The sequence below is a fragment of the Micromys minutus genome (genome assembly GCF_963924665.1).
Source record: "Micromys minutus genome assembly, chromosome: 1".
NCBI classification, from domain to species: Eukaryota; Metazoa; Chordata; class Mammalia; order Rodentia; family Muridae; genus Micromys; species Micromys minutus.
In genome coordinates, this window is record NC_137969.1 from 197,149,277 (window position 1) to 197,175,295 (window position 26,019).

The 26,019-nt window shown below is 41.4% G+C and overlaps 2 protein-coding genes across 3 annotated transcripts in view; one reads left to right on the forward strand and one right to left on the reverse strand.

The window, feature by feature from the left end:
* Positions 1-6,497, reverse strand: part of STRN3 (striatin 3) — a 68,232-nt gene extending 61,735 nt beyond the window's left edge. For both annotated transcript variants that reach the window (XM_080928148.1, XM_080928147.1), the window contains exon 1: positions 6,013-6,497. In XM_080928148.1, coding sequence (XP_080784274.1) covers positions 6,013-6,291 — 279 coding nt within the window. In that variant the 5' untranslated portion in view covers positions 6,292-6,497. The remainder of the gene's footprint in view (positions 1-6,012) is intronic.
* AP4S1 (adaptor related protein complex 4 subunit sigma 1) overlaps positions 5,586-26,019 on the forward strand; it is a 44,098-nt gene continuing 23,664 nt past the window's right edge. The window contains exon 1 of the mRNA XM_080928164.1: positions 5,586-5,914. The gene's annotated coding sequence lies outside the window, so the exon portion shown is untranslated. The remainder of the gene's footprint in view (positions 5,915-26,019) is intronic.

Sequence of the window (26,019 nt, forward strand, 5' to 3'; positions counted from 1 at the left end):
GCAAATTTCCTTACTCTCTTCCTTTTTAAGCCAAAAGAGATCCATATCCTTGTATATGCAGAGGACTATAAGCCACTCAAATGAAATATTAGTCAGATAGACATTATTTTAGAATGAGCCTGTTTTTACCTGGCCCTTTCAATCTTTAGTATAGTTCTCTTTATTTCCAGTAGACTCTTTCCTGCTTCAGGACAGTCTATTAATGGTGCTCCTCCCAGGTGCAATGTTCTTAATATGATTCAGTATTTCTTAAACTTAAGATCTAAAAAGGAAGGGGCTGGAGAGATGCCTCAGTAGTTAAGAGCACTGATTGCTCTTCCACAGGTCCTGAGTTCAATTCACAGCAACCCACATGGTGGCTCACAACCATCTGTGATGAGATCTGATGCCCTCTTCTGGTGTGTCTGAAGACAGTGACAGTGTGCTCACATACATTAAATAAATAAATAAGTCTTTTAAAAAAAAAGATCTAAAGGAAGATTTGGCGCAGGGGAGTTACACAAACAAACAAACAAACAAACAAAAAAAGGACTAGGGATACAACTCAGGTAGAATTCTTGCCTACTCTGCATGAAGCCTTGGAGCTTGGGTTGGACTCACAGTACCATACAAACCAGTTTACACCTATAATTCCAGCACTGGGGAAGTGAAAATGAAGTTTAAGGTACAACCTTGATACAAGGGACCCTACTCATAAAAATAAAAGTAGGGATATAGTGAAAAACTTAATATCCAGAGTTTTGGGGAGAACAGACTGTATTTTTAAGCATATTCTGAAACATTAATCCAGCACACAGGAAATACTCAATAAATATTAAATAAAAACTCATGTTTCTTTAATCTCATTATTTAATTTCATTATTTAATCTCATTAACTTTCTAAGTTTCCTTTAATTTGCCACTTGAAGCATTTTATCACTTCCAAAACAAGCTCTCTAAGGTAAAGTCTTGGTTCATATGTAATTATATATCCAGAGAGCAGCCCAAAGCAGCACACATTTTCTGAATAAAGAACTGGGGGGGAATCAGTAAAATTCAAGAGACTGAATACACTATGAAAAGGACTCAGTGACTAAAGTCTAATAACAACATAATCGGAACAGGTTTAGTGTGGTTATAGGGAGAATAGGGATACACAACCAGCTGAAGGGATTAACAGTTGAATTTGATATAGAAGAGTTAAACAGGAAATTTACAAGTAAGTCTGGAAGTTAAAAGCATGGCCCTTGATTAAAGTTTAAGCCCCAGCTCTGCTTTCTGCTGTCTTCAAATGCATATTTGAGCACATTACTTAAACTCCGGGTGGACTCCAGTATTTCAGGGTCAGAAATTTAAATTCCACCAACTTCACAAACCTGTGCATTAGAATAACAAATAGTAAGACTGGGTACTAAAATGGTAAGCAGGAGCTTAACTGGATTATGTCCCTGGAGATGGCTCATATTCGCATCTATCAACTACTATACCTGCTGGCCTAAATTCAGTACCTAGGTCCACATGGTCCTCTAACCTCCAAACATATGCTTTACCCATGCACATGTCCACATAATACCAGCACACAGAAAAATAATCAAAATATAATAAAAACTGTTTTTGGTTTTAGTAAAATACAGTGAAAACACAAGGGGCTGGAGAGATGGCTCAGCGGTTAAGAGAACTGACTGCTCTTCCATAGGTCCTGAGTTCAATTCCCAGCAACCACATGGTGGCTCACAACCATCTATAATGGGATATGATGCCCTCTTCTGGTGTGTCTGAAGACAGTAACAGTGTATTCATATACATAAATAAATAAATCTTTAAAAAATAAATAAAAAAAAACACAAAACAATTAGAACGTCAGACAACTAAAAACAGAAGAATCTATTACAAAAAGTGGGCATGAATGGAGGTGCCCACACTATTCCTTTTACTGAAAAAGGTAAGGCAGGAAGATTGCCATTAGTTGAGGCTATCCTAAGCTACAGTTGAGCACCACACCAACCAGTAATGCAGAGCTAAGACCTTGTCTCAAAAACCAAAAGAAGATGAAACAGAAAATGAAATAAGTAATGAAGAGAACAGAAGCCAAAGAAAGAGTCCATTAAGACAGTCTCTATATATCTCTGGTTGTCATGGAAGTCAGAAGGCGGCCACCTGCTTTTGTCTCCCCATTCTAGGATCAAAGCCCCAAAGGAAAGAATTTGGGGGAAGAAACAGTTAACTGCAGAAAATGTAGTTTAAGCCCAATACAATGTAAAAGCCACAAGATTTGGAAATCTGAAGGCTAATCATAAAGGGAAGGGTGGGACTTGTGTTATTTGATGTTGATAAGGGACAACACAACAGACCAAGGATAGCAGGTAAATTGTATGATAGTGAAATGGCTGGGGTTGGGGATTTAGCTCAGTGGTAGAGCGCTTGTCTAGCAAGCACGAGGCCCTGGGTTCGGTCCTCAGCTCTGAAAAAAAAAAAAAAAAAAAAAAGACAATAACAAAAAGACCACAAACTAGGGCTGGAGAGATGGCTCAGCGGTTAAGAGCACTGACTGCTCTTCCCAAGGTCCCGAGTTCAATTCCCAGCTACCACGTTGTGGCTCACAACCATCTGTAATGAGATCTAATGCCCTTTTCCAGTGTGTCTGAAGACAGCTACAGTGTACTGATATATAATAAATAAATGCATCTCTAAAAAAAAAAAAGTTACATCTAGTGAAATGGCTGAGGGGTAAAGAAGCTTGCCAACAAGCCTGACAACTGGATCCTCAGGACTCTGGCGGTGAAAGCTGACTCCCACTAGTTGTGTTCTGACCTCCATCTGTGTGCTGTGGGAGATCACAAAGCACAGACACACTAAATAGAATGCACAAGGCTCAGGGTTCAATCTCCAATACAGCCAAAAAGTGTGTGTTCCCATCTTAGTCCCCACTACCTAGAAGGTAAAGGCAGAAAATCACTTAAACCCAGGAGTTAAGGTATGGATAAATGTAGTATATTCAGAACTAGATATAAAAAATAGAAGTTGTCTTGTTTTTAAGAAAGTAACAAATAATTTTAAACTTACAGCTTAAGGACAACACATACATTTTTTTAAAAGATACTTTCAACACAAAACTTTTAAGTATGTACTCACAAGCAGTTTTAATTAAAAACTAACAGCATCCAAGGCCAGTGTGAGCCACCTTCCAAGGTCCAGGCAGCTTTTGCTAAACAGTTTTGCCCCCCACCCACACAGAGTGACAGCACTTGAAGCACATTCAATATTCTAGAAACAAATCTGAAATGCTATTAATTAACCCAATAAAACAATTTTAAAAATATACAGCACACACAATCCAGTCATAAACATTTTATTCTAAAAGTATCAGTATAAAATAATGAAAATGTCTCTGGATAAAACAGAAGCAGAGAACACCATATAACATTCTTTAAAATGAGTTAACAGGCTGAAGAAATGGCACACCTCCAGGGTACCTGAGTCCCAGTCCCAGCACCCACAGCTGGGAGGCTCACAACACCTGCAACTCCAGCTCCGGAGAAATCCAACACCTCTGGCCTCTGAGCACCTGTACTCACGTGCACATGCACATACACACACAATTATAATAAAAGTGTTTAAAAGAAAAAAAAGGCAAGTTAACAAAGACTATCAATCTAAAAGAAACCAAGCTACAGAATCTTTTAAAATTCTTTTCTGTTGCAGTTAAGATCAGGAACAATGAAAGAAAAGAAAATGGAAGAAAAACCATGTATTTCAATAACGTAAAACTTAATTTGAACACAAAATGCTTTCTTAGCTAGTTACATTAACCATGCCTCAGTGACAAATTCAATCGCTAACTGAAAATCAAAACAACAGTACAAGGATCACATACTATATAAGGACCTAGTGTTTTTATCAATCCAGCAAAAGCCTCAAAGCAATTTTGTAATTGAAAAAGTCAGTATCACAACATACTAAAACATGAAAAAGTCAGTATCACAACATACTAAAAAGCTGTATGCCAACAAAACTCTAAATCCAAGAATATTAATTAAAGTAGAGTCTACAAATTTAAAAGAAACCACAGGCAATTTTGACTATAAGCTTTTTGAAATTTGTAATTTCTAAAACACAAATGTATTTTTAAGCACAATTTTAAGACTACCAAATCAACTAAAGGTGTCATAATAAGTATGTAGAATTCTGTTGTTTTAAAATTTAACTTCACCCACTTTGTGGAGTTCAATAAAAGTTTATTGGCTGGCCAGGTGAGGTGGTGCAAGCTTTTATTTATAATTCCAGCACTTAAAGAGGTAGCATGTGGACCGACAAGAGATCTAAACCAGCCTGTTCTATACAGTGAGTTCCAGACTGATCAGGACTCTCAAAAGCAGCCTCAACACTAGATGGTGATGGCACACACCTCTGATCTCAGCACTCGGGAGGCAGAGGCAGGTGGATCTCCGAGTTCAAGGCCAGCCTGATCTACAGTTACTTCCAGGACAACCAGAGCTACACAGAGGAACCCAGTTTCAAAACACAAAACAAAAATTAACAAAAGCCCATAACCAAAAATGTTTACTGGCTCAGTCAATTATCTTGCAATGCTTTTGGCAGCGAAACAACCTTATTTTTCAATTTTTTACTTTTTTGTTTAAGATGAACTCTATGTAGCCATGATTGTCCTGGATCTCTCTATTATATAAACCAGGAGGGCCTGAACTCAGGGATACCAAACCTCCTCTCCCTTCCTGATCAATGGGATTAAAGATCTGTGCCACTACACCTGGGTATTTTTAATTTTTGAACAAATTTGTTTATATTGTTTGTAAACAATCAGGTCAGAAATAAATTAATCTATGTAATTAAAAAGTTTACTATTCGAAACCAAACTGACGATTCATATTTATTTGAGGATACCTTTTCTACATTCACTAACCAAGCTGTTGTTTCAACATTACTTCTTCCTAAATTCACCAAAGGAGTTCTATGTGTGTATAATAACAATACTGCTTATGACGAAATTTGTTAGTCTGAAAAACAGGTGCAACGTTTAACCCACGCTTTTTTTTTCTTCTAAGCTTAAATTATAACCTGAAAAGAAACTTAAAAGCAAATGCAACTATCCTACAGCTTGAATAATTCTTTCAAACAGATGCAGCAATTTAAAAAAAAAATCAAGGCATGAAGCCGCAACTGCCACCTTCCAAAAGTTAGGATAACTCAAGTCTGTCAGAGGTTACATTTAATGGACATTTAGCTCCGTTTTAGCTTGTACCCAAAATAAGTAGGTTCTGCTTCAAATTAAGACCAATTTTTTCCGCAGACGTCTCATAAATACAGTACAGATAGCCCAGTTTTGCTTTGTACCAGTAAAACCATGAATATAGAAGATAAATCTAGTGAAGCCGACTCTAAAGAGAAATATTCAGTTAAAAGTTGATGAATTGTTAAAAGCGCTAAAGGAAGTCCAAGTGAGTAGAGCCGCATCCTGGGTACTTAAGAGAGTTGAGGATGGAAAGGCAAACTTCGCCGGGCGGCCGCAAGCCATTGTGCCCGGTCGTAGCCCGAAGCGGCGTGGCTGTCAAGGGGCAAGTGCGTACCGAGGCGCGGGGGAGGGGGCAGGACGCCACATCGGAAGGGGGTGCGGGAGCCAGGAGCAGGACGCTCATCCCAGGCCCTCTCCGCGTGTTCTCACCCTCAAGAGGACCAACAAGCGCAAACTCGGTGCCCAGCGGGCCCACGCCAAACTCTCGCTCAGAGGCGCTGGGCCCAAACCCGGAGGCCCAGTAGGTGCCTCCAGAGGAGCCCTGCGGACGCCATGCTAAAAGCCAAAATGGCTGCCCCAAGGATGCCCGCAGCGCGCCGCCTGTGAGGAGGGAGCGGGCCTCTGCGGGAGCGGGGGAGGGGGCTCCGGGAACGCCGTCACCGCTGGCCGGCCGGAGCCGCTCAGGTAGGTCCCCTCCGCCCCTTAGGGCACGAGCTTCAGTCCCGGCCCCACCCCCCGGCCTGTGCCCCGGCCACAGCCCGCAGTCGACCCGGGTGAGGTACCTGCAGTTCGGCCCGCTCCACCTCCCAGTGCGCCCGCTCCATCTCGAACCGAGCCCACTCGTGCTGGATGTAGTGCAGTATTCCCGGGATGGTATACTGTTGCGGCCGGGACAGCTCGGGGCCTGCCGGGGGCCCCGCCGTCTCGGCGGCCGGAGGACCCCCACCGCCGGGCGCTCCGTTCGCTCCCGGCGGAAGACTCAGGTTCCCCCCGGGTCCCTGCTGCGGCCGGGGAGGGGCCGCCATCCCCTGGCCGCCGCCGCCTCCGGCCAGCTCGTCCATTGTGTGCGGGGCCCCAGCCGGGGCGCAGAGCGAGACACCGACAGCTGCGGGAGGGCCGGGACGGTGGCCCCGCGCTGACGGCAGGGCGGGGGTCCGGCCGGGAGAGGGCCGGGGAGGGGGTCGCTGCCGTGAGCTTGCTGCGGATCAGAGCAGGGAGCTGCCGGCCGCCGCCATTACAGTCCCTCCTCCATCTGCCCGTCTCACTCACTCACTTTGGGGAAAGGGGGGCCGCGGCAGGAGGGGGGGGGAGGGACGGATGAGAAGGGACGTAGAGCCGCCGCTCGCGCACAGCACGCTGGGTAGCGAACGCCGCGGCAGCCGCACTCCGTATAACCAAATAGAGGCCGGCCTCACCCTACGCAGGCGCACTAAGGAAGTACTGCTGCGGGGGGGGGGGCGGGGGGGCGGGGAAAGGCCTGGGTCCGCCCCCACTCGGGGGCCGAGCCCCAACTTTTCTACACCCGTGGAATCCGGAATGCTGCGGTGACTTTGGGGAGCGCGTGGGCGTCGGGCTTCCGGGTCGTTTTGTTCACGCACACATCCTTAGGAGCAGCCTTAGGAGCAGCGTGGGGGTCTCAGCCCAGGGCCTTGGCTTTGGAGCTGGGTTCAAGCCGACCTTCGTACTGCCCTGGAATTCCTGACGTTTCTCTAGAATTCTTTGCGCGTTTTGCTCAGTCCCAGAGGGTCGGGCTTGTCACTCACTTGACCTCTGGTTTCGTGGCACCAGTCAGTCTGCAGGGTTCGGGAGACGTTTACTTTTGGCAAATAGCCCAGATTCTTCCGGACATTCTCACTGGTTCCTGGGCTTCGTCGCGACCTGCTTCTTTGGTCCCACTTCAGTGCTCCTGGCTACCAGTTGTAACTTGTCTTAAGTCTTTATTCTGAGATAACCTGTGTTTGAGGGAATTTGAGCTATTGCTTCTTCTTATTATTTTTTTTTAAACTGGTAGAAGTAGTGATGTCTTCTTGAATCTTGAGAATAGCGGATTGAATGGCAAACAATTTTCAAAGAGACTGATGTTTAAAAGTGAATGAATGCAGATGTTGTCATTAGTGGCAGAAACTTTGCTCGAAACAAAAGTATTGTGAGTAAAACTTTAAATTAACTGAATCAACATAACGATATCTTCATCATTAAATGGTTTTGGGGTAAAATACTACACACATAAAAGGTCAGTTTTTTAAGTACTGTAGTGTGCGTTTTTGTATGCTTGGTTTCACAGGAATTATCCTCATAAACTCATAAGTTTTTAAAGTAAATAGAGCTAACAACCTGGCTGCCGGGCTTGGTGACCCATGTCTTTAATCCCAGCACTCGGGATTCAGAGGTAGACAACCTGATCTCTGAGTTTCAGGCCAGCTTGATCAACAGAGTTCCAGGACAGCTAGGACAACACAGAAACCCTGTCTGGAAAAGTCATAAAAGGAAAGAAAAAAGAAAACTAATAACAATTTGGTAGTACAATAAGATAAAAGGAATATTTAACAGCAAATGAAAAGAAATATATACAGTATTTACAACTATACAGAAAATAGTATATAAGATTGGATGTGTTTTTTAACGTTTATTTTCACTATGAAAGCCTATAATTTTTTTTTTACTTTGGAGCATATAAGTGACCACTCAGTATGTAACTTTGGAGACAAAAAGAAACACATTTGATTTTGTCATGTCTGCTGTGTTATTATTTTGTGAAGAACAGGTTGGATCTGTTATACTTATTCTTACTACCATATTTATGTATGAAATGGGATCTTTATTAATATGAAGAAATGGGCTGGAGAGATGGCTCAGCAGTTAAGAGCACTGACTGCTCTTCTAGGGACCCTCCCTGAGTTCAATTCCCAGCAACCACATGGTGGCTCACAACCGTCTGTAATGGGATCTGATGCCCTCTGCTGGTGTGTCTGAAGGGAGCAGTAGTGTACTCACATACATTAAATAAATAAATCCTTTTAAAATATGAGGAAATAGTATTGTTATTTAAGAATACTGTTTTCTCAGATATTGACAATCAGCATACAGCTGGTTCAAGCAGTCCCATTCCTTGAGGGAGGACACATGGAAAGCTCAGAAATACACACATCCTCAGGACCATTTTACAAACACACAAGGAAGCATTTTTAGGGTGAAGCCCACTTGGTGATTATACCAAAAGAGCAAGGTGCACATTTATCTCTTTCACTTCAGCTCAAGGTAAGGTTACCCTCCACCTACCCTGCAAAAAGAAAACTGTTGGACTTTTATCTTCTGTCTTAAGTGGACACAGGCAGACCTGAGTTTGAGGCCAGTTTCTACAAAGCAAGTTCCAGAATAGCCAGGACTGTTACACAGGTAAACCCTGTCTCAACAAACAAACAGAAAATACAAATAGCAAAGTTTTCTCCTCTTTTGAGATGATGTTTTACACTGTTAACATGCTTCCTGCCCACTACTGAGAATACTGGAGTGAGTTTCTAGAACTTTTGGAGAGCGAGTTCTCCAGGTTACATTGTCACAGTTGAGCTTACCTAACTGGAATTCTCTCTCTGATCTCTGGCTGAGTCACTTCCTCCCTTCAGCCCCATTTGAAGCTTCTATTTGTTCTGTGTTCTCACCAGTCACTCCTCCCTGCTCCCTGCCCGGATTCTCCTCCTTCACAATGGTTTGGGGTGGGCGGAGGGTGCAATGATGTGCTGCCCTTGAGCGTGAGAATCTCCTGTTCTGCTACCCAGGTGCTGGGATTGCAGATGGACTTCAGCTTGCTTAGTTCATGATTATCTTCATGAAAGTCTATTTAAGCCATGTATGTCGGCTCCATACTTTTTGCACTGGGGAGGCTGAGGCAGAATTATTGCTGGGAGTCTGAACCCTAAAGTACATGATGAATGCCAAGCTAGCCTAAAGTACACAATGAGACCTTGCTTTGTTGTTTGTTTTGTTTTTACAAAAAAATGCCTATATTTTTTTGATAAGCTTAGTTTTTAGGGCACTTGTTGTTTTCTTTCCTACACGTAGAATTTGAAACTATGTTTATTCAGGTTTTACCCAGCTGGACTTGTCATATTTAATTTACATATATTCTATAAGCCAAAGTGTATCAGGGAATTCCTGGCTTTTAAGTAAGTTGGGAATAAATAATACTCAGATACCTTCTTATCAGTTATTACATATACGGCTACGAAGAGTTTGTACTCTACTCTGCCTTTGAGAACCAAGTAGAGACTTGTCATTAAGCACTTTGTCTTGGTGACCACACACCTGTCATCTTTCCACTGAGAAACTCAAGCAGGTTCATAAATCGTATTTTAGTTGTTGTTTTTCCTCAGCATGAAGGATATGACAAGAATTCTTATTTTCGTGGCTGGGAGAACAAGTCACAACACAGTTCCTGATGACTTTAGCAAGTCCTGTATAATAGGAAGTGGTCCCCACCCCTCCATATCAGTGAGTGTGCATTTGGAAACAAGGAAATAAAATCTCCCTCGACAATTTGCTCACTGTCCTATGACTAGGCTCAATATTCATCATCAACATGTTTGAAATGACAGTAATTTCAGGTGATTCAGTTACTCTGGGAAATAACAGGGTATTTACACCTATAAAGTAAGAGAACAAACAAATATTACAACCTACAGAAGGTTTGATAAGAACTGACATGAGTTCACACCAAAGCTACAACCTTATTACATAGCTACAACCAAAAAGAAGAAGGCAGCTCTAACTTGCACTGAGACCTAGCCTGCCAAATGAGATCAGATAATTGATTCATTAAAGAAGTTGCTTCTGGCTAAGTGTCTTAGTTTGCTTTTTACTGCTAAGAACTGACACCATGACCAAGACAACTCTGTAAACACATTTAATTGTGCTGGCTTACAGGTTCAGAGGTTCAGTCCTTTATCATCAAGACAGGAACATGGCAGTGTCCAGGCAGGCATGGTGCAGAAGGAGGTGAGAGTTCTGCATCTTCATCCAATGACAAGCAGAAAAGACTAGCTTCCAGGGAGCTAAGAAGAGGGTCTTAAAGCACACACCCACAGTGACACACTTACTCCAGGGTTACACTTCCAAAATGTGGCACTCCCTGGACCAAACATATTCAAACCATTACATTATGAAAATTACAAATATACACTTTATATATTATGCAAGCCAAAGTACCAAATACTAGGGAATTCTGGGCTTTTAAATAAATTGGAAGTATGTAATACTCAAATACCTTCTTATATATTTGCAGGGTACTTGAATCAGGCAAATAAAATATTGTGTGTAAAAGAAAATGAACACCAAACCTTTAAGAAACCCATGATACTATATAAAATTCTAGTCCAAATTTGTTCCGCAATTGTCTCCTGAGTATTATGAGTCAGAAAAAAAGTAGGCTGTGGCAATATTGTATAATAGCTATCTTACAGAGATATCAAAATTGAAGAGAGAGGGAAAAAAAAACCTCCTGGAGCCAAGATCCTCCTGTACATTGGCTAAGAGTGTACAACCAAGTCTCTAAACATGAGAGCAGAATAATTGGAACATATGGGCAAACAAGAAACTGGCCAGACTCTCCAAGGTGATAATTTGACAAGCTTAAGAGTGGGGCTTGTCTCCCAATGGAGCATCAGGGTATATATATATATATATTTTAAAAAATGGTGCCAAGCAAGGGGCCCCTGTGCTGAGCAACCTGTGTAGGACGGTGCTCTCCTTTGGATACTGCTGTGGTTTGGTTTGGTTTGGTTTGGTCTGGTCTGGTTTGGTCTCACATATATAATGCACACCACTGAGGCCATACCTTCAGCCCCTTGAAAATATATAACAGCATCTTTCAACCACCTTTAATTGTGTCTTTCTGTTAACAGCCTAACCTAAAGTACATAAAAGTTACCCCACAGAAGAGGATGGAACTCTTTTTTTCTTCTTCTTCTTTTCCAGGACTATCTTACAGAGATGAAATTACAGTAATTTTTGAACCCAGGGCTTTGTGCATGCTAGGCTGGCACTGCTGCTATCTTCCCTACCTTTCTTCTTTACATGTATTTATTTGTGTGGGGGGGGAGGTAGTACACATGTTCACACACACAGACATACGTCAGGGCACACATGTGCAGGTCAGAGGGCAACTTAGTGGAGTCATTTCTTCTGCCATATGGGTACTGGGGTTGGGGTCAAATACAGGTCATGAGGCCCATCAGGCTTCACCCTCTGGGACATCTTGCTGGCCCTTCTTCTTATTTTGACAGTGTGTGACTAAGCTGCCCAGACTGGCTTCAGACTCTCTCTGTGGCCAGGACAGGGCTTTTATTTGTGAGTCTCTTGCTTCAGCCCCCCCCCCCCCCATTAGCTGAGATTGGAAAATTCTTTAGAGACATTTAAAATAACTCTTACTGAACTTAGTTTCTTTTTGTTGTGGGTAGCAATAAGAATAGTTTGTTTTTGTAATACTGAAGATTAAATTCATGTCTGCCATTGAACTAGACACTCAGCTCATGACTGATATTCAAACTTATGTCGTAATGGATTGGTTTTAGATGGTTTGGGGAATGGGAGTTAGTTCGGAGGATTGAACCTACTTGCATATAAAGCACATGCTCTGTCACTGACTGTACCCTACCCTAATAACGTGTTAATAGTTATCAAGATCTTGCTACTTTATTGCATCTATTGTATTTTTCTTTCTGAAATCTTAAAATATTTCACTGGTATATAAAAATCTCCATATTTTCCAAGAATCTCCACATTTGCCAGCCCCTGCTTACTTAAAGTGTCCTTGCTGTTTCCATACACTACCCTTAACCTGCCCACCTCCCTCCCACACATGGACTGTTCTCCTATATCTTCACTCAGACTTTTCACTGGCTCTTCTTGAGTGTGAATATGTTCTTGCTCTATTCTGCTGGCTCCCCTTGGTTTCTATAAAGGGATCCACTCCACTTCCCCAACCTCAGCTCTCCTTGTTCTTTTAGCTTTTAGTGGGGGATGGAGAAATGACTTAGTATCACAGATGCTTAATGCTTTCTACATGAATCAGTGTTTAGATCCCAGCACCAATGATGAGCAGCTCATAGCCCCCTATAACTTCATTTTCAAGGAATCTGATGTCTTTTTCTGGCTTCCACAGGTGTGCATACAAATACACAGATAGCATATAAATAATAATGAAGATAAATCAGTTTATGTGCTCTGCTGACAATTGACAGGCTCTTACTCTGATAACTTTAATTTCCTCTTTACATTTCAGCAGGAATTATATAACATTGCCACAATTTATTATGAACTACAGAGTAGCAATAAATGAGCTGCACAGTGCAAGTGCCTTTGATCTCAGCACTCAGGAGGCAGAGGCAGGTAGATTTCTATGAGTTGGAGACAACATGGTCTGCAGAGCAAGTTCCAAGACAGCCCAGGCTATACATAGAGAAATCCTGTGCCTTATGGTTTTATTGCTGTAAAGAGACCATGACCAAGACAACCCTTATAAAGGCAAACATTTCATTGTGGCTGGCTTACAGTTTCAGAGATTTAGTCCATTATTGTCATGGCAGGAAATATGGGAGACTGGAAGATGTGGGAGTACTGGAAGAGCCAAGAGTTCTATATCTTAATCCAAAGGCAGCTAGGAGGAGGTGTCTTGTGTATAGGGCAGTGTTTGAGCACAGGACATCACAACCAGTCCCCAAAGTGACACACTCCCTCCAACAAGGCCATACCTACTCCAACAAGGCCACACCTTCTACTAGTGCCACTTCCCATGGGTCAAGCATATTCAAATCATCACACCCTGTCTCAAAAAATAAATAAACCAGGGGGGTTGGAGAATGAGATGATAGTCAAGTCAAATACATGGCTAAAATCTTCTCGGTCAGTTTTTACCTGCTAGATTTTAATTTTTAGAAGTAGAAAGAAAGCTGGGGATGATGACACACAACTTCAGTCCCAGCACTTGGGAGTCAGAGCCAGTTCCAGGACAGTCAAGGCCACATGGAGAAACGCTGCCTCAAAAGACAAAGAGGGTATGAGAAGAAGAAAGAAGAAAAAAGACGGAAGAAGATGAAAGGAGGAGGAGGAGAAGAAGAAGAAGAAAGATAGGTTAGCTCAGCTTTCTCAAGGAGGAAACTAAATAAGAATTTCAGAAATATGTTAATCAGAATATTTGAGGATTTGTTTCAGTTGTTTGTGACTGGGTTCTCTGCAGCCCAGACTGAACTTCAGCTCACTATGTAGCTGCGAACGGCCTTGATGCTTCAGTTTCCACCTCCCCAGTACTAATAATACTGGTGTGTGCCACCACATCTGGCCCTAATCATGGATGGAAGCACACTCTTACATGGCTTCAGAGGAGAACCTAACTATGGTATTGAGGCAATGAAGAAAAGTCAGACACAGGGGCAGAAAAAAATGGGATCAGGTGAGCTGACCCCTCAGCTGGAGAAACCATAGCATCCCTGAAGTACAGTGTGTTTTGAGTTGAACAGAGATGCAGCATTAGAGCTTACAGCTGGACAGGAGGCAGAGTTGTTATGCAGATAAACAAGGGCGGGGGCTTATGGCACAGCTGGATAGAAGGGATAAGTTTAGGTAACCTCAGTAGGAGCAGTCTATGGCGGGAGCTGTGTTCAAGCAGTAGATATCTAGGTGGGAGAAAACTTTGGTGGACATTTTCTGCACACTGTCAATATCCACACTTGGACAGGAGGAAGACTTTAGCATGTCTCTGCATGACTTGTTCCCGCCCCCCGTGGGAGGGGGTTGCTTCCCCATCCTCCATGGGTCTGAGGCTCCAGGGTCCTTGACATGCCTACGCCTGTGTCACAGCACATTCACTCAGGACTTACACCACTCAGGGTTGCCTCCTCTCCCTACACTGGCAGCTTTGGCTTTACTGTCCTAATTTTCTCATTACATAATTGGGTCACTTCTTGGACATTTTAGGTTTCATACTGTCATTTTTTTGAAGTGGATAGAGAAACTGTCTCAAAAAAATAAGTAAATAAATAATTTAAAAAATGGCCAGTTATGGAGGTACACATCCTGTATATCATATACAATTACATTACAATTCACAACAGCAAAATTACAGTTATAAAGTATCAAGGAAATAAATTTATGCTTGGGGTCACCTCAACATGAGGAACTGTATTAAAGGGTCACAGCATTAAGAAGGTTAAGAACGAACCCAGAGATAACAAATTCTGAAAGGAACACATAAATTGAAGCTAGACCAGCAGAGATTGGATCCTTCCTCCATTATTTTATGAATAACTTTGACAAGCATATTTCCATATATGTAAAAGGGAGATGGGGATCTTTAGCTTACAGGGCTTTTAAAATAGAAGGAAGAAGGTAGATCAAGTGTTCAAAATGCCGCCTGGCACCTAGTAAGCCCTGCATAAGCCCGGTCTGTTTCATTTCCTGGGTTAACTGTCTATTTATCCTATAATGTATTTATATACATATGGATTTCAGATTTTGTGTTATAGCGTGTCTCAGTAAAATTTCAGTTACTCTAGTTCTTTTGGCCCACAATTTGAGGACATCCTGGCAGAAAAGGCCTGATGGCAGAAACTTATGAATGCTGATCATATTGCATCTGCAATCTGGAAGCAGACAGTAGTGAGTGCTGCTGCTGCTGCTGCTTCCTCCTGTAGTGTATGCAGGACCTCAGCCCAGGGAATGGTACTGCCCATTAACCCACACAGGATAATCCCTTTAAACTTCTTTCTTTGATTATTCTAGATTCTGTCACATTGACTATATTAACCACCATATAATAGGTATAGCTTTGGCCATTGAGAGATCTTCCAGATTGTTTGGTCAATCTATAACTTCTTAAATAACTTTATTTAATAGCTTTATTTCACATACTGTAAAAGTGAATGGCTTTGACTGGGATTACATATTTATATAACCACTACCCTATATCCCTGCCTTTAAGAAATCACCTTCCATCTCCCTCTGGTGGTCTGAATGAGAATAGTTCCTAAAGGCTCACATATCTCAATGCATGGGTCTCACTGGAACTGTTTGGGAAGGATTGGGGGTATGGCTTTATTAAAGGAGATGTGTTACTGGAGGTAGGCTTTGTAGTTTCAAATGACTGCCCCAGGCCCAGTGCCTTTCTCTGCCTGCCTTCCTGCTGCCATGCTCCCTGCCATAATGATCATGGACTAACCTCTGAAACTGAAAGAAAGCTTTTAAATGCTTTTATAAGAGTTGCCTTGATCATGGTGTCTCTTCCCAGCAATGTGACATTAAGACACTCCCTAACCCCTGAAAACCCTGAATCTTCTGTCTCCTTAGATTAGCCCACATTGGATGTTTCATGTAAGTGGAGTTTTATAATAAGCCATCCTGTTTACTAATTTTCTTCACCTAGTGATTACAAGATTCATCTGTCTGCTTTATTTTTAATCTAGATATTCTTTTCATTTAACTGTTATGTATGTGAATGTAAAATATGGTATTCTGATTTTATATTTTCATTATCTTTATTCATTTTTCCCATCTGGTACCAAACCCAAGGGCTTGCACTTTCTAGGCAAAAATGTTACCTCCAAGCTAAATCCCCCAACCCCATTTTTCCTTTTTTTTTTTTTTTTTTATTGGCTATTTTATTTATTTATATTTCAAATGTTATCCACTTTCCTGGTCTCCCTTCCAGAAAACTATTCTCCTTCCCTTGCTTCTATGAGGGTGTTTCCCCACCCACCCACCCACTCCCAATTGCCTCCTGCCTTGGCATTCCCTGACACTGAGGCATCAAGCCTTCACTGGAACAAGGCCTTTCCTTCCATTAATGTCCAACAAGGCCATCCACTGCTTCATATGCCACTGGAGCCATGGGTCCTTCCATGTGTACTCTTTGGTTGATAGTTAAGTCCTCTGGAGCTCTGGGGGATCTGTTTGGTTGATGTTGTTCTTCCTATGGGGTAGTAAAACTATTCAGCTCCTTCAGTCCTTTCTCTAATTCCTCCACTGAGGTTTTCATGCTCAGTCCAATGATTGAATGTGTGCATCCGCCTCTGTATGTCAGACTCTGGGAGAGCATCTCAGGAGACCGTTGTATTAGGCTCCTGTCAGCAACCACTTCTTGGCATCTGCAGTAGTGTCTGGGTTTGGTGTTTGTATACGAGATGGATCCCCAGGTGGGCAGTCTTTAGATGGCCTTTCCTTCGGTCTCTGCTATACACTTTGTCTCCATATTTCCTCCTGAGAGTATTTTGTTCCCCCTTCTAAGAAGAACTGAAGCATCCACACTTTGGTCTTCTTTATTCTTGAGCTGCATGTGGTCTGCTAATTGTTTCTTGGGTATTCCAAGCTTTTGGGCTAGTATTCACTTACCAGAGAGTGATAACCATGTGTGTTCTTTTGTGACCTCACTCAGGATGATATTTTCTAGTTCCATCTATTTGCCTAAGAATTTAATATAGTCATTGTTTTTAATAGCTGAGTAGTACTCCATTGTGTAAATGTACCACATTTTCTGTATCCATTCCTCTGTTGAAGGACATCTGGGTTCTTTCCAGCTTCTGGCTATTATAAATAAGGCTGCTATGAACAGGATAGAGCATGTGTCTTGTTACATGTTAAAGCATCTTTTGGGTATATGCCAAGGAGTAGTATGTACCAGGTAATAAATACTATGTACAATTTTCTGAGGAACCACCAGACTGATTGTACCAGCTTACAATCCCACCAACAGTGGAGGAGTGTTTCTCTTTCTCCATATCCTCGCCAGCATCTTCTGTCATCCTAGTTTTTTATCTTAGCCATTCTGACTGGTATGAGGTGGAATCTCAGGGTTGTTTGGATTTGCATTTCCCTGATGACTAGGGATGTTGAGCATTTCTTTAGGTGCTTCTCAGCCATTCCATATTCCTCAGTTGAGAATTCTTTGTTTAGCTCTGTACCCCATTTTTAAATAGGGTTATTTGATTTTCTGGAGTTTTATATATATTGGATATTAGCCCTCTGTCACATGTAGAAATGGCAAAGATCTTTTTCCAATCTATTGGTTGTTGTTTTGTCCTAATGACAGTGTCCTTTGCCTTACAGAAGCTTTGCAATTTTATGAGGTCCCATTTGTTGATTCTTGGTCTTAGAGCATAAGCTATTGGTGTTCTGTTCAGAAAAATTTCCCCCGTACCTATGTGTGCAAGGCTCTTCCCCACTTTCTCTTCTCCTAGTGTCAGTGTATCTAATTTTATGGGGAGATCCTTGATCCATTTGGACTTGAGCTTTCTATAAGGAGATAAGAATGGATCAATATGCATTCTTCTGCATGCTGACTGCCAGTTGAACCAGCACTATTTGTTGAAAATGCTGTCTTTTTTTCACAGGATGGTTTTGGTTTCTTTGACAAAGATCAAGATACCATAGGTGTATGAGTTCATTTCAGGGTCTTCAATTCTATTCAACTGATCTACCTGCCTGTCTCTGTATCAATATCATGTAGTTTTTATCACAGTTGATGTATAAAACAGCTTGAGGTCTGAGATGGTGATTCCCCCAGAAGTTCTGAGAATAATTTTGCTATCCTGGGTTTTTTTTTTATTCCAAATGAATTTGCAAATTGTACTTTCTAATTCTATAAAGAACTGAGGTGGAATTTTGATGGGGATTGTATTTTAATCTGTGGATTGCTTTTCCAAGATGGTCATTTTTACTATCATGCCAATCAATCCATGAGCATGGGAGATCTTTCCATCTTCTGAAATCCTCTCCCATTCCTTTCAACAGAGACTTGAAGCTCTTGTCACACAGATCTTTCATTTTCTTGGTTAGAGTCACATCAAGATATTTTATATTCTTTGTGACTATTGTAAAAGGTGTCATTTCCCTAATTTCTTTCTTAGCCTATTTATCCTTTGAGTAGAGGAAGGCTACTGATTTGTTTGGTTTAATTTTATATCCAGCCACTTTGCTGAAGTTGTTTATCAGCTGTAGTTCTCTGGTGGAATTTGTGGGGTCACTTAAGGTTATGACTGTAGCATCTCCAATTAGTGATATTTTGACCTCTTCCTTTCCAATTTGTATCCCTTTGACATCCTTTTGTTATGTAATTGCTCTGGTTAGTACTTCAAGTATTATATTGAATAGGTAGGGAGAGAGTGGGCAGCCTTGTCTAGTCCCTGATATTAGTGGGATTGCTTCAAGTTTCTCTCTATTTAGTTTGATGTTGGTTACTGTTTTGCTGTAAATTGCTTTTACTATGTTTTGGTATTGGCCTTGAATTCCTGATCTACCCAAGACTTTTATCATGAAGGGGTGTTGAATTTTGTCAGATGTTTTCTCAGCATCTAATGAGATGTTTTTCTTTGAGTTCGTTTATGTAGTGGATTGTGTTGATGGATTTTTGTATATTGAACCATCCCTGCATCCCTGGGATGAAGGCTACTTAATCATGATGGTTGATATGTTCTTGGATTCGGTTTGCAAGAATTTTATTGAGTATTTTTTCATTGATATTCATAAGATAAATTTGTCTGAAGTTCTCTTTCTTTGTTGGATCTTTGTGTGGTTTAGGTATGAGCATAGTTGTGGCTTTGAAGAACGAGTTGGGTAGTATTCCTTCTGTTTCTATTTTGTGAAATAGTTTGGAGAGTATTGGTGTTAGGTTTTCTTTGAAGGTTTGTAGAATTCTGCACTAAACCATCTGGTCCTGGTCTTTTTTTTGGTTGGGAGATTGTAATGACTGCTTCTATTTCTTCAGATGTTATGGAACTGTTTAGATGGTTTCTCTGATTTTGATTTAACTTTGGTACCTGATATCTGTCTAGAAAATTGTCTATTTCATCCAGATTTTCCGCTTTTGTTGAGTATAGGCTTTTGTAGTAGGATCTGATGATTTTTTGAATTTCCTCAGGTTCTGTTGTTATGTCTCCCTTTTCATTTCTGATTTTGTTCATTTGGATACTCTCTCTATGCCCTCTGGTTAGTCTGGCTAAGGGTTTATCTATCTTGCTGATTTTTTCGAAGAACCAACTCCTGGTTTTGTTAATTCTTTGTATAGTTCTTTTTGTTTCTACTTGGTTGATTTCAGCCCTGACTTTGATTATTTCTTGCCATCTACTCCTCTTGGGTATATTTCCTTCCTTCTGATCTAGAGCTTTTAGGTATGCTGTCAAGCTACTAGTGTATGCTCTCTCCAGTTTATTTTTTGAAGTCACTCAGAGCCTCTTAGTACTATTATCATTGTGTCCCATAAGTTTTTGTATCTGTTGAGGCCTTTTTTGTGACTGATTATGGTCAATTTTGGAAAAGGTACCATGGTGTGCTGAGAAGAGGGTAGGGTATATTCTTTGGTTTTAGGGTGAAATGTTCTATAGATAGCTGTTAGATCCATTTGGTTCATAACTTCTGTTAATTTCACTGTGTCTCTGTTTAGTTTCTGTTTCCATGATCTGTTCATTGATGAGATTAGGGTGTTGAAGTCTCCCACTATTATTGTGTGAGGTGCAATATGTGCTTTGAGCTTTATTTAGTAAGGTTTCTTTTATGAATGTGGGAACCCTTGCATTTGGAGCATAGATGTTCAGAATTGACGGTTCATCTTGGTAGATTATTTCCTAGTAAATCTGAGCAGTAAAAGGTGTCTTTCCTTATCTTTTTTGATAACTTTTGGTTGAAAGTTGATTTTATCTGATATTAGAATGGCTAGTCCAGCTTGTTTCTTAAGACCATTTGCTTGGAAAATTCTTTTTCCAACCTTTTATTCTGTGGTAGTGTTCGTCTTTGTCACTGAGATGCATTTCCTGTATGCAGCAAAATGCTGGGTGCTATTTATGTATCCAGTCTGTTAGTCTAGGTTTTTTTATTGGGGAATTAGATCCATTGATATTAAGAGAATTAAGGAAAAGTGATTGTTGCTACCTGTTATTTTTGTTGTTAGAGGTAGAATTATGTTTGTATGGGTATCTTCTTTTGGATTTGTTGAAAGACTATTACTTTCTTGCTTTTTCTAGGATGTAGTTTCCCTCCTTTTGTTGAAGTTTTTCCATCTATTATACTTTGTAGAGCTAGATTTGGGGATAGATATTGTGTAAATTTGCTTTTGTCCTGGAATAGCTTGGTTTCTCCATCAATTTTAATTGAGAGTTTTTCTGGGTATAGTATCCTGGGCTAGCATTCTTTTCCTTAAGGTCTGTATGACATCTGCCAAGGATCTTCTGGCTTTTAGAGTCTCTGTTGAGAAGTCTGATGTAATTCTGATAGTTCTGCCTTTATAATTTACTTGACTTTTTTTTCTTACTGCTTTTAATATTCTTTCTTTGTTTTGTGCATTTGGTGTTTTGATTATTATGTAAGGAGAGGAGTTTCTTTTCTGGTCCAATCTATTTGTAGTTCTGTAAGCTTCTTGTATGTTTATGGGCATCTCTTTCTTTAGGTTAGGGAAGTTTTCTTCTATAATTTTGTTGAAGCTATATACTGGCCCTGTAAGCTGGGAATCTTCACTCTCTTCTATACTTATCCTTAGGTTTGGTCTTTTCATTGTGTCTGAATTTCCTGGGTATTTTGGGTTAGGAGTTTTTTGCATTTTGTATTTCCTTTGACTTTGTGTCAATATTTTTATGGTATCTTCTGCACCTAAGATTTTGTCTTTTATCTCTTGTAGTCTGCTGGTGATACTTGCATCTATGACTCCTTCTCATTTTTAGGTTTTTTGATCTCCAGGGTTTTCTCTTTTTTGTGATTTCTTTATTGTTTCTATTTCCATTTTTAGATCCTAGATGGTTTTGTTCAGTTCCTTCACCTGGTTGGTTGTGTTTTCCTGTACTTTAAGGGATTTTTGTGTTTCCTTTTTAAGGGCTTCTACCTGCTTACTTCTGTTCTCCTGTATTTCTTTAAGGGAGTTATTTATGTCATTCTTAACATCCTCTATCATCATCATGAGATGTGATTTTTAAATCCTAATCTTGCTTTTACGGTATGTTGGGGTATCCCGGTCTTGGTGTAGTGTGAGAACTGGGTTCTGATGATGCCAAGTAGCCTTGGTTTTTGTTTCTTGGGTTTTTGCACTTGCCTCTCACCATCTGGTTATCTTGGTGTTAGTTGGTCCGGTGTTAGTTGGTTAGTGGTCTTTGACTGGAGTTTGTCCCTCCTGTGAATCTGTGTAGGTGTGTCAGCACTCTGGCAGGATTTGGGTGTGGAGAGTTGTGTCACAGGGTTAGCTCTGTGATGCTGATCGAAACCTGAAGGATCCTGTCTCCAGGTGCTCCGTGGTTTCTGTGTTCTGAGATTTCCTGGCAGGTCCCTCTTTGGCCAGTTATTAGAGCAGAAGTGTTGGTCTCACCTGTAATCTCAGGAGTGATATAGCACTCCTGAGACTAGCTCTCTCTGGGTGGGATTTGGGTATGGAGAACTGTGCCCTAGTGTTAACTCTGGGCACACAATGAGACCATAAGGAGCTGATTTCTTTTTTCATTCTTATCTATAACCTGTATATATTCATTTTTATTTTCCTGTTTTCATTTTATTTATTTATATTTATATGGTTCGTTGCTGCTGCCACTGTTCTTTTGAGACAAGATCTGATTCTATAGCCCCAGCTTGCGTGTCACTACTTATGTAACCCAGGCTGGCCTGGGATTCACGACAATCCTGCCTCTGCCTCCCCAGTGTTAGGCATATAGGGATGGCCTGCCATACCTGCCTTGACTACTGTTATTAAATGGTAAAAGACACCAAGATTGTGTTCACTTGATTAACAAGGGAGACTTCTCCCTCTTTTCACTATCATAGTATTATAGACCTTCAGGCACACTGTTAATTATTCCTTAGATAAATTCTTAGGATTTGAATGCATGACTTCAAAGGCAGAAAATCAGTTTCATATTTTTGTTGTTTTTACATTCTATCAGATCACTCTGATAGAAAATATAACAATGTAAAAGACTACTGAGTTTTGAAAGTATAAATGTATACCTTTTTTCCATCTTATTAATCTTTTCTGACTTATTCCTCATGAAAGGAGGAACTTAAATTCAGCACAGATAGAGGCATGGTGCAGCCAGCAGTAGACACAGGTCTGAAGCAGGGGGATATTGAATTCCTGGCCATCATAAACTAAACAGTGCGGCCTTAAAAGAAGTAAACATGCTACCTGTGTAAGAAGAAATTACCCCATTTCATTTAATCTTTGTCTCCACTCTGTAAGATAGCTGTTTTCCCTTTGATAATGCAAGAACTGGTCCCAGAGGCTCCACAGGTTATATATAGCCAGAGCTAAGTGAGGAAGAGCCCAGGTACTGGAACCGGAGAAGACAAAACCACAGGAATGCCTGAGAGGGTTTTTAGATGAATCCCAACACCCATAGACCACTCACCCTTTCCCTTTGTTGTCTGTTTGTTGAGACAAGGTTGCACAAATTGGCTCAAAATTCACTGTGTAGCCCAGGCCGGTTTCAGCTGTCCAAGTGTTGGGTTACAAATTGTGCCACCATCTCTGGCAGCAGTGGCAGCTGGTGGTGCCTTACTGTTCCTGATTCTTCTTCCCCTCTGCTGGCCTCTCCCCCTCTTTTCTTTCTTTCTTTCTTTCTTTTTCTTTTTATTTATTTATTTTATGTACGTGAGTCTTCAGACACACCAGAAGAGGGCATCAGATCTCATTGCAGATGGTTGTGAGCCACCAAGTAGTTGTTGGTAATTGAACTCAGGACCTCTAGAAGAGCAGTAAGTGCTCTTAACTGCTGAGCCATCTCTCCAGCCCCTTCCTTTTTTCTCCTTTGTTATTTTTCTTATGAAACAGGGTCTGGCTGTATAGCTTTGGCAAAGCTACAGACCAGTCTGTGGCCACACTGGCCTCTTTCTTTCCTTTTTATTTTTATTTTATTTTATGTTTTGAGTCATGGTCTCATGTAGCTCAGGCCTACATTTGTATGTCAGGCTAGTCTGGAAATCATGGCAGCCCTAGCCTTTCACGTCCTGGATTCTAGGCATGACCTACCACACCTGTCTTCAACTACATTTTTTTCCAAAATAAGATGCCATTTGAATAATCAGAGTACAGGCCTCTGAGATGGATTAAGATTCCACAGACAAAGCAGGGGGTACGGGGAACATGTCTTTGATCCCAGAAGCAGGAAGATCTCTGAGGCTAGCCATTTCTCCAATCCTGGAAGTTTATGCTCATTAACTTTAAGCAAACATTAAATGACACTAGTCCATGGACTAAGGCAGAGTAGCATGGTGGTCAGTGCACTCCATGGCAAGATGGTCTCTGCATCTCTGATTAGAGTTCCCCACGCACAGACTGAAGGCAGTGCTTAACAGGAAGACAAACACAGGACTGTCTGCTGCCCTCCCTGCTCCACTCCCACAGACAGAGCTCCAGGAGTCATCCCAGGTCCTTTGTCTTGAACCTGAATACAACTTCGTCATCTTTAGTAAAGCAGGAGTTCAGTTAGTCAAAACTGACTGCCAACGGAAACCTATTTGCTATTTGAGAGCCCGACAGTCTGTGAAGTCTTCAGTTTGGTCCCTCTTCTCTCTGGGTGTCAGTTGACATCCTATAGGACATGGATGTGTTCAGGCAGCTATGAATCCACCTACTCTCACAAGTCTTGAACTCCAAAGCTCGTCTGTGCTAACTTAAGGCAACATCTTTTTCAGGAACTGGTGAGAGGGCTCAGTCAGTAGTGTCCCCTGAAGGTTAGCTCCAGGTTCACTGAGATACCTTGTCTCAGAAAATAAGGATGCAAAAAGCACTTGCTGTGAAAGCCCACTGAGCTTAATTTGATCCCAGGAACCACAGTGGAAGGAGAGTACTGACTTGTGTCTTCTCACTTCCCCAAGCACTATGACAAACATGCCTTCACACACACACACACACACACACACACACACACACACACACACACACACACACACCAGTGATAGTAACTAACTAAATAAAGATAAGTTGAAAGCAATTGAGGAAGATACCCAGTGTCATCTTCTGACCAGATGTGCACACACAAGCTACACAAACTTTTTCAGTCTTTCTTCCTCTTGAGCTCTTCCCTGTTAGGACATCCTGGCACCTCTCTGTGTTGTTTTTACAGTGGAGTTTCCATTCTCTGTTCTTCTTGGTTCACACAACCTTTTGTGTGTGGAACCGCTTACCTTTGTTTCCACATCAGAACATCCTCCACAGCTTTGTGTATTGTCGAACACAAAGTTCATAAACACAGAAAGTTCATCCCTGTTCCCTGACTGCGCCCATTATTTGTCTAAGCATGTGTGCTTTATTGTCTTACTTCAGTTTCATTAGGATTTGACCTCCTTCCTCCCTGATGACTTACCAAGGATCAGTGCCTACTGCATGCAGGTTTGCTTCTCAAACACATTTTTTAATCTTGTTTATTTAATGTCTATGAGTACACTGTAGCAATCTTCAGATATACCAGAAGAGGGCATCGGACCCCATTACAGATGATTGTGAGCCACCATGTGGTTGCTGGGAATTGAACTCAGGACCTCTGGAAGAGCAGCCAGTGCTCATAACCACTGAGCCATCTCTGCAGTCTTCAAACACATTCTTATCTCTTGAGTCCCACATTCTTTGTTCTTGCCTTGAACAGTAACAGCTGAGGGCTCTGCTTTGTTTCACGGTCACTCCTACAGTCCTGGGATTGCGAATGAGCAAACAAAGAAAGCAAGACCTCGTACAGCTTCAGTGGTCTTGGAAAACCTGCATGCTGACGAGTATCACTTCCATTGTCCTTGTGTGCCATACCTTACTGAAGTCTGGAAGGGAAAATCCTGGTCTGGTAGAAAGTAGCTTGATCTCTTGATGTGAATCTCAGCAGGATCTGTTTTTCATCTCATTTTACCACCTGATGCAACCCGGACATTTAAAGCAAAATGGTAATCATGGGTATCCGTTTGAAATATTTTTTTCCTTTTGCCTGACCATGGAAATGCAGGTATATGTTTATAATTACTAAAAATTTCAAAATTGTCTTTGTGTGTGTGCAATGCAATATACATATGCCATATCTTTTTTTTTTCCCTAAGACAGTGTTTCTCTGTGTAGCCCTGGCTGACCTGGAACTCACAGTGTAGACAAGGCTGGCTTTGAAATTCAAGATCTGCTGCCTCTGCCTTCAGAGTGCTGGGATTAAAGGTGTGCTGCATCCATACCTAGCCATCGGCCATCTTGAGTATAAAGGTCAGAGGACAACCTCTGGAAACCAGTTCTGCCCCTCTTCAGAGTAAGTGCTAGAGATTACACATAGGACATCAGGCAAATGCCTTTACCTACTGAGCCATCTCTCCACTACATGATTACAATTTCTAGCTATTATAAAGTTGGCTTTCAAATAACTCTGGAGAGGTGACTCAAGAGCACTTGTTCTGGCAAAGGACCTGGGTTCAATTTCCAGTACCCAAGTTATAGGTCACAACTGTCTACAAGGAGGGCATCCTCTGCACAGGTACACATGTGGTGAGCAAATGCACATAAAATAAAGTAAGTCATCTAGTTAGTTAGTTAGTCAGTCAGTCAGTCAGTTAGTTAGTCAGTTAGTCTTTTGAGATTGGGTCTTTCTATGTGGCCCTGGCTGTTCTGAAACTCACTATGTAGACCAGACTAGCCCTGAGCTCACAGAGGTCCACCTACCTCTGCCCCTCAAAAGCTGGGATCAAAGGTGTTCACCATCACTTCTAGCCAAATAAAGAAATCTTTTAAAGATAAAAAGGAATAATTTTGCTGAGTAATAACCAGACTTAGGAAGACAAGTACTGGGTGAAGGAGAGATGGCTCATTACTTAGG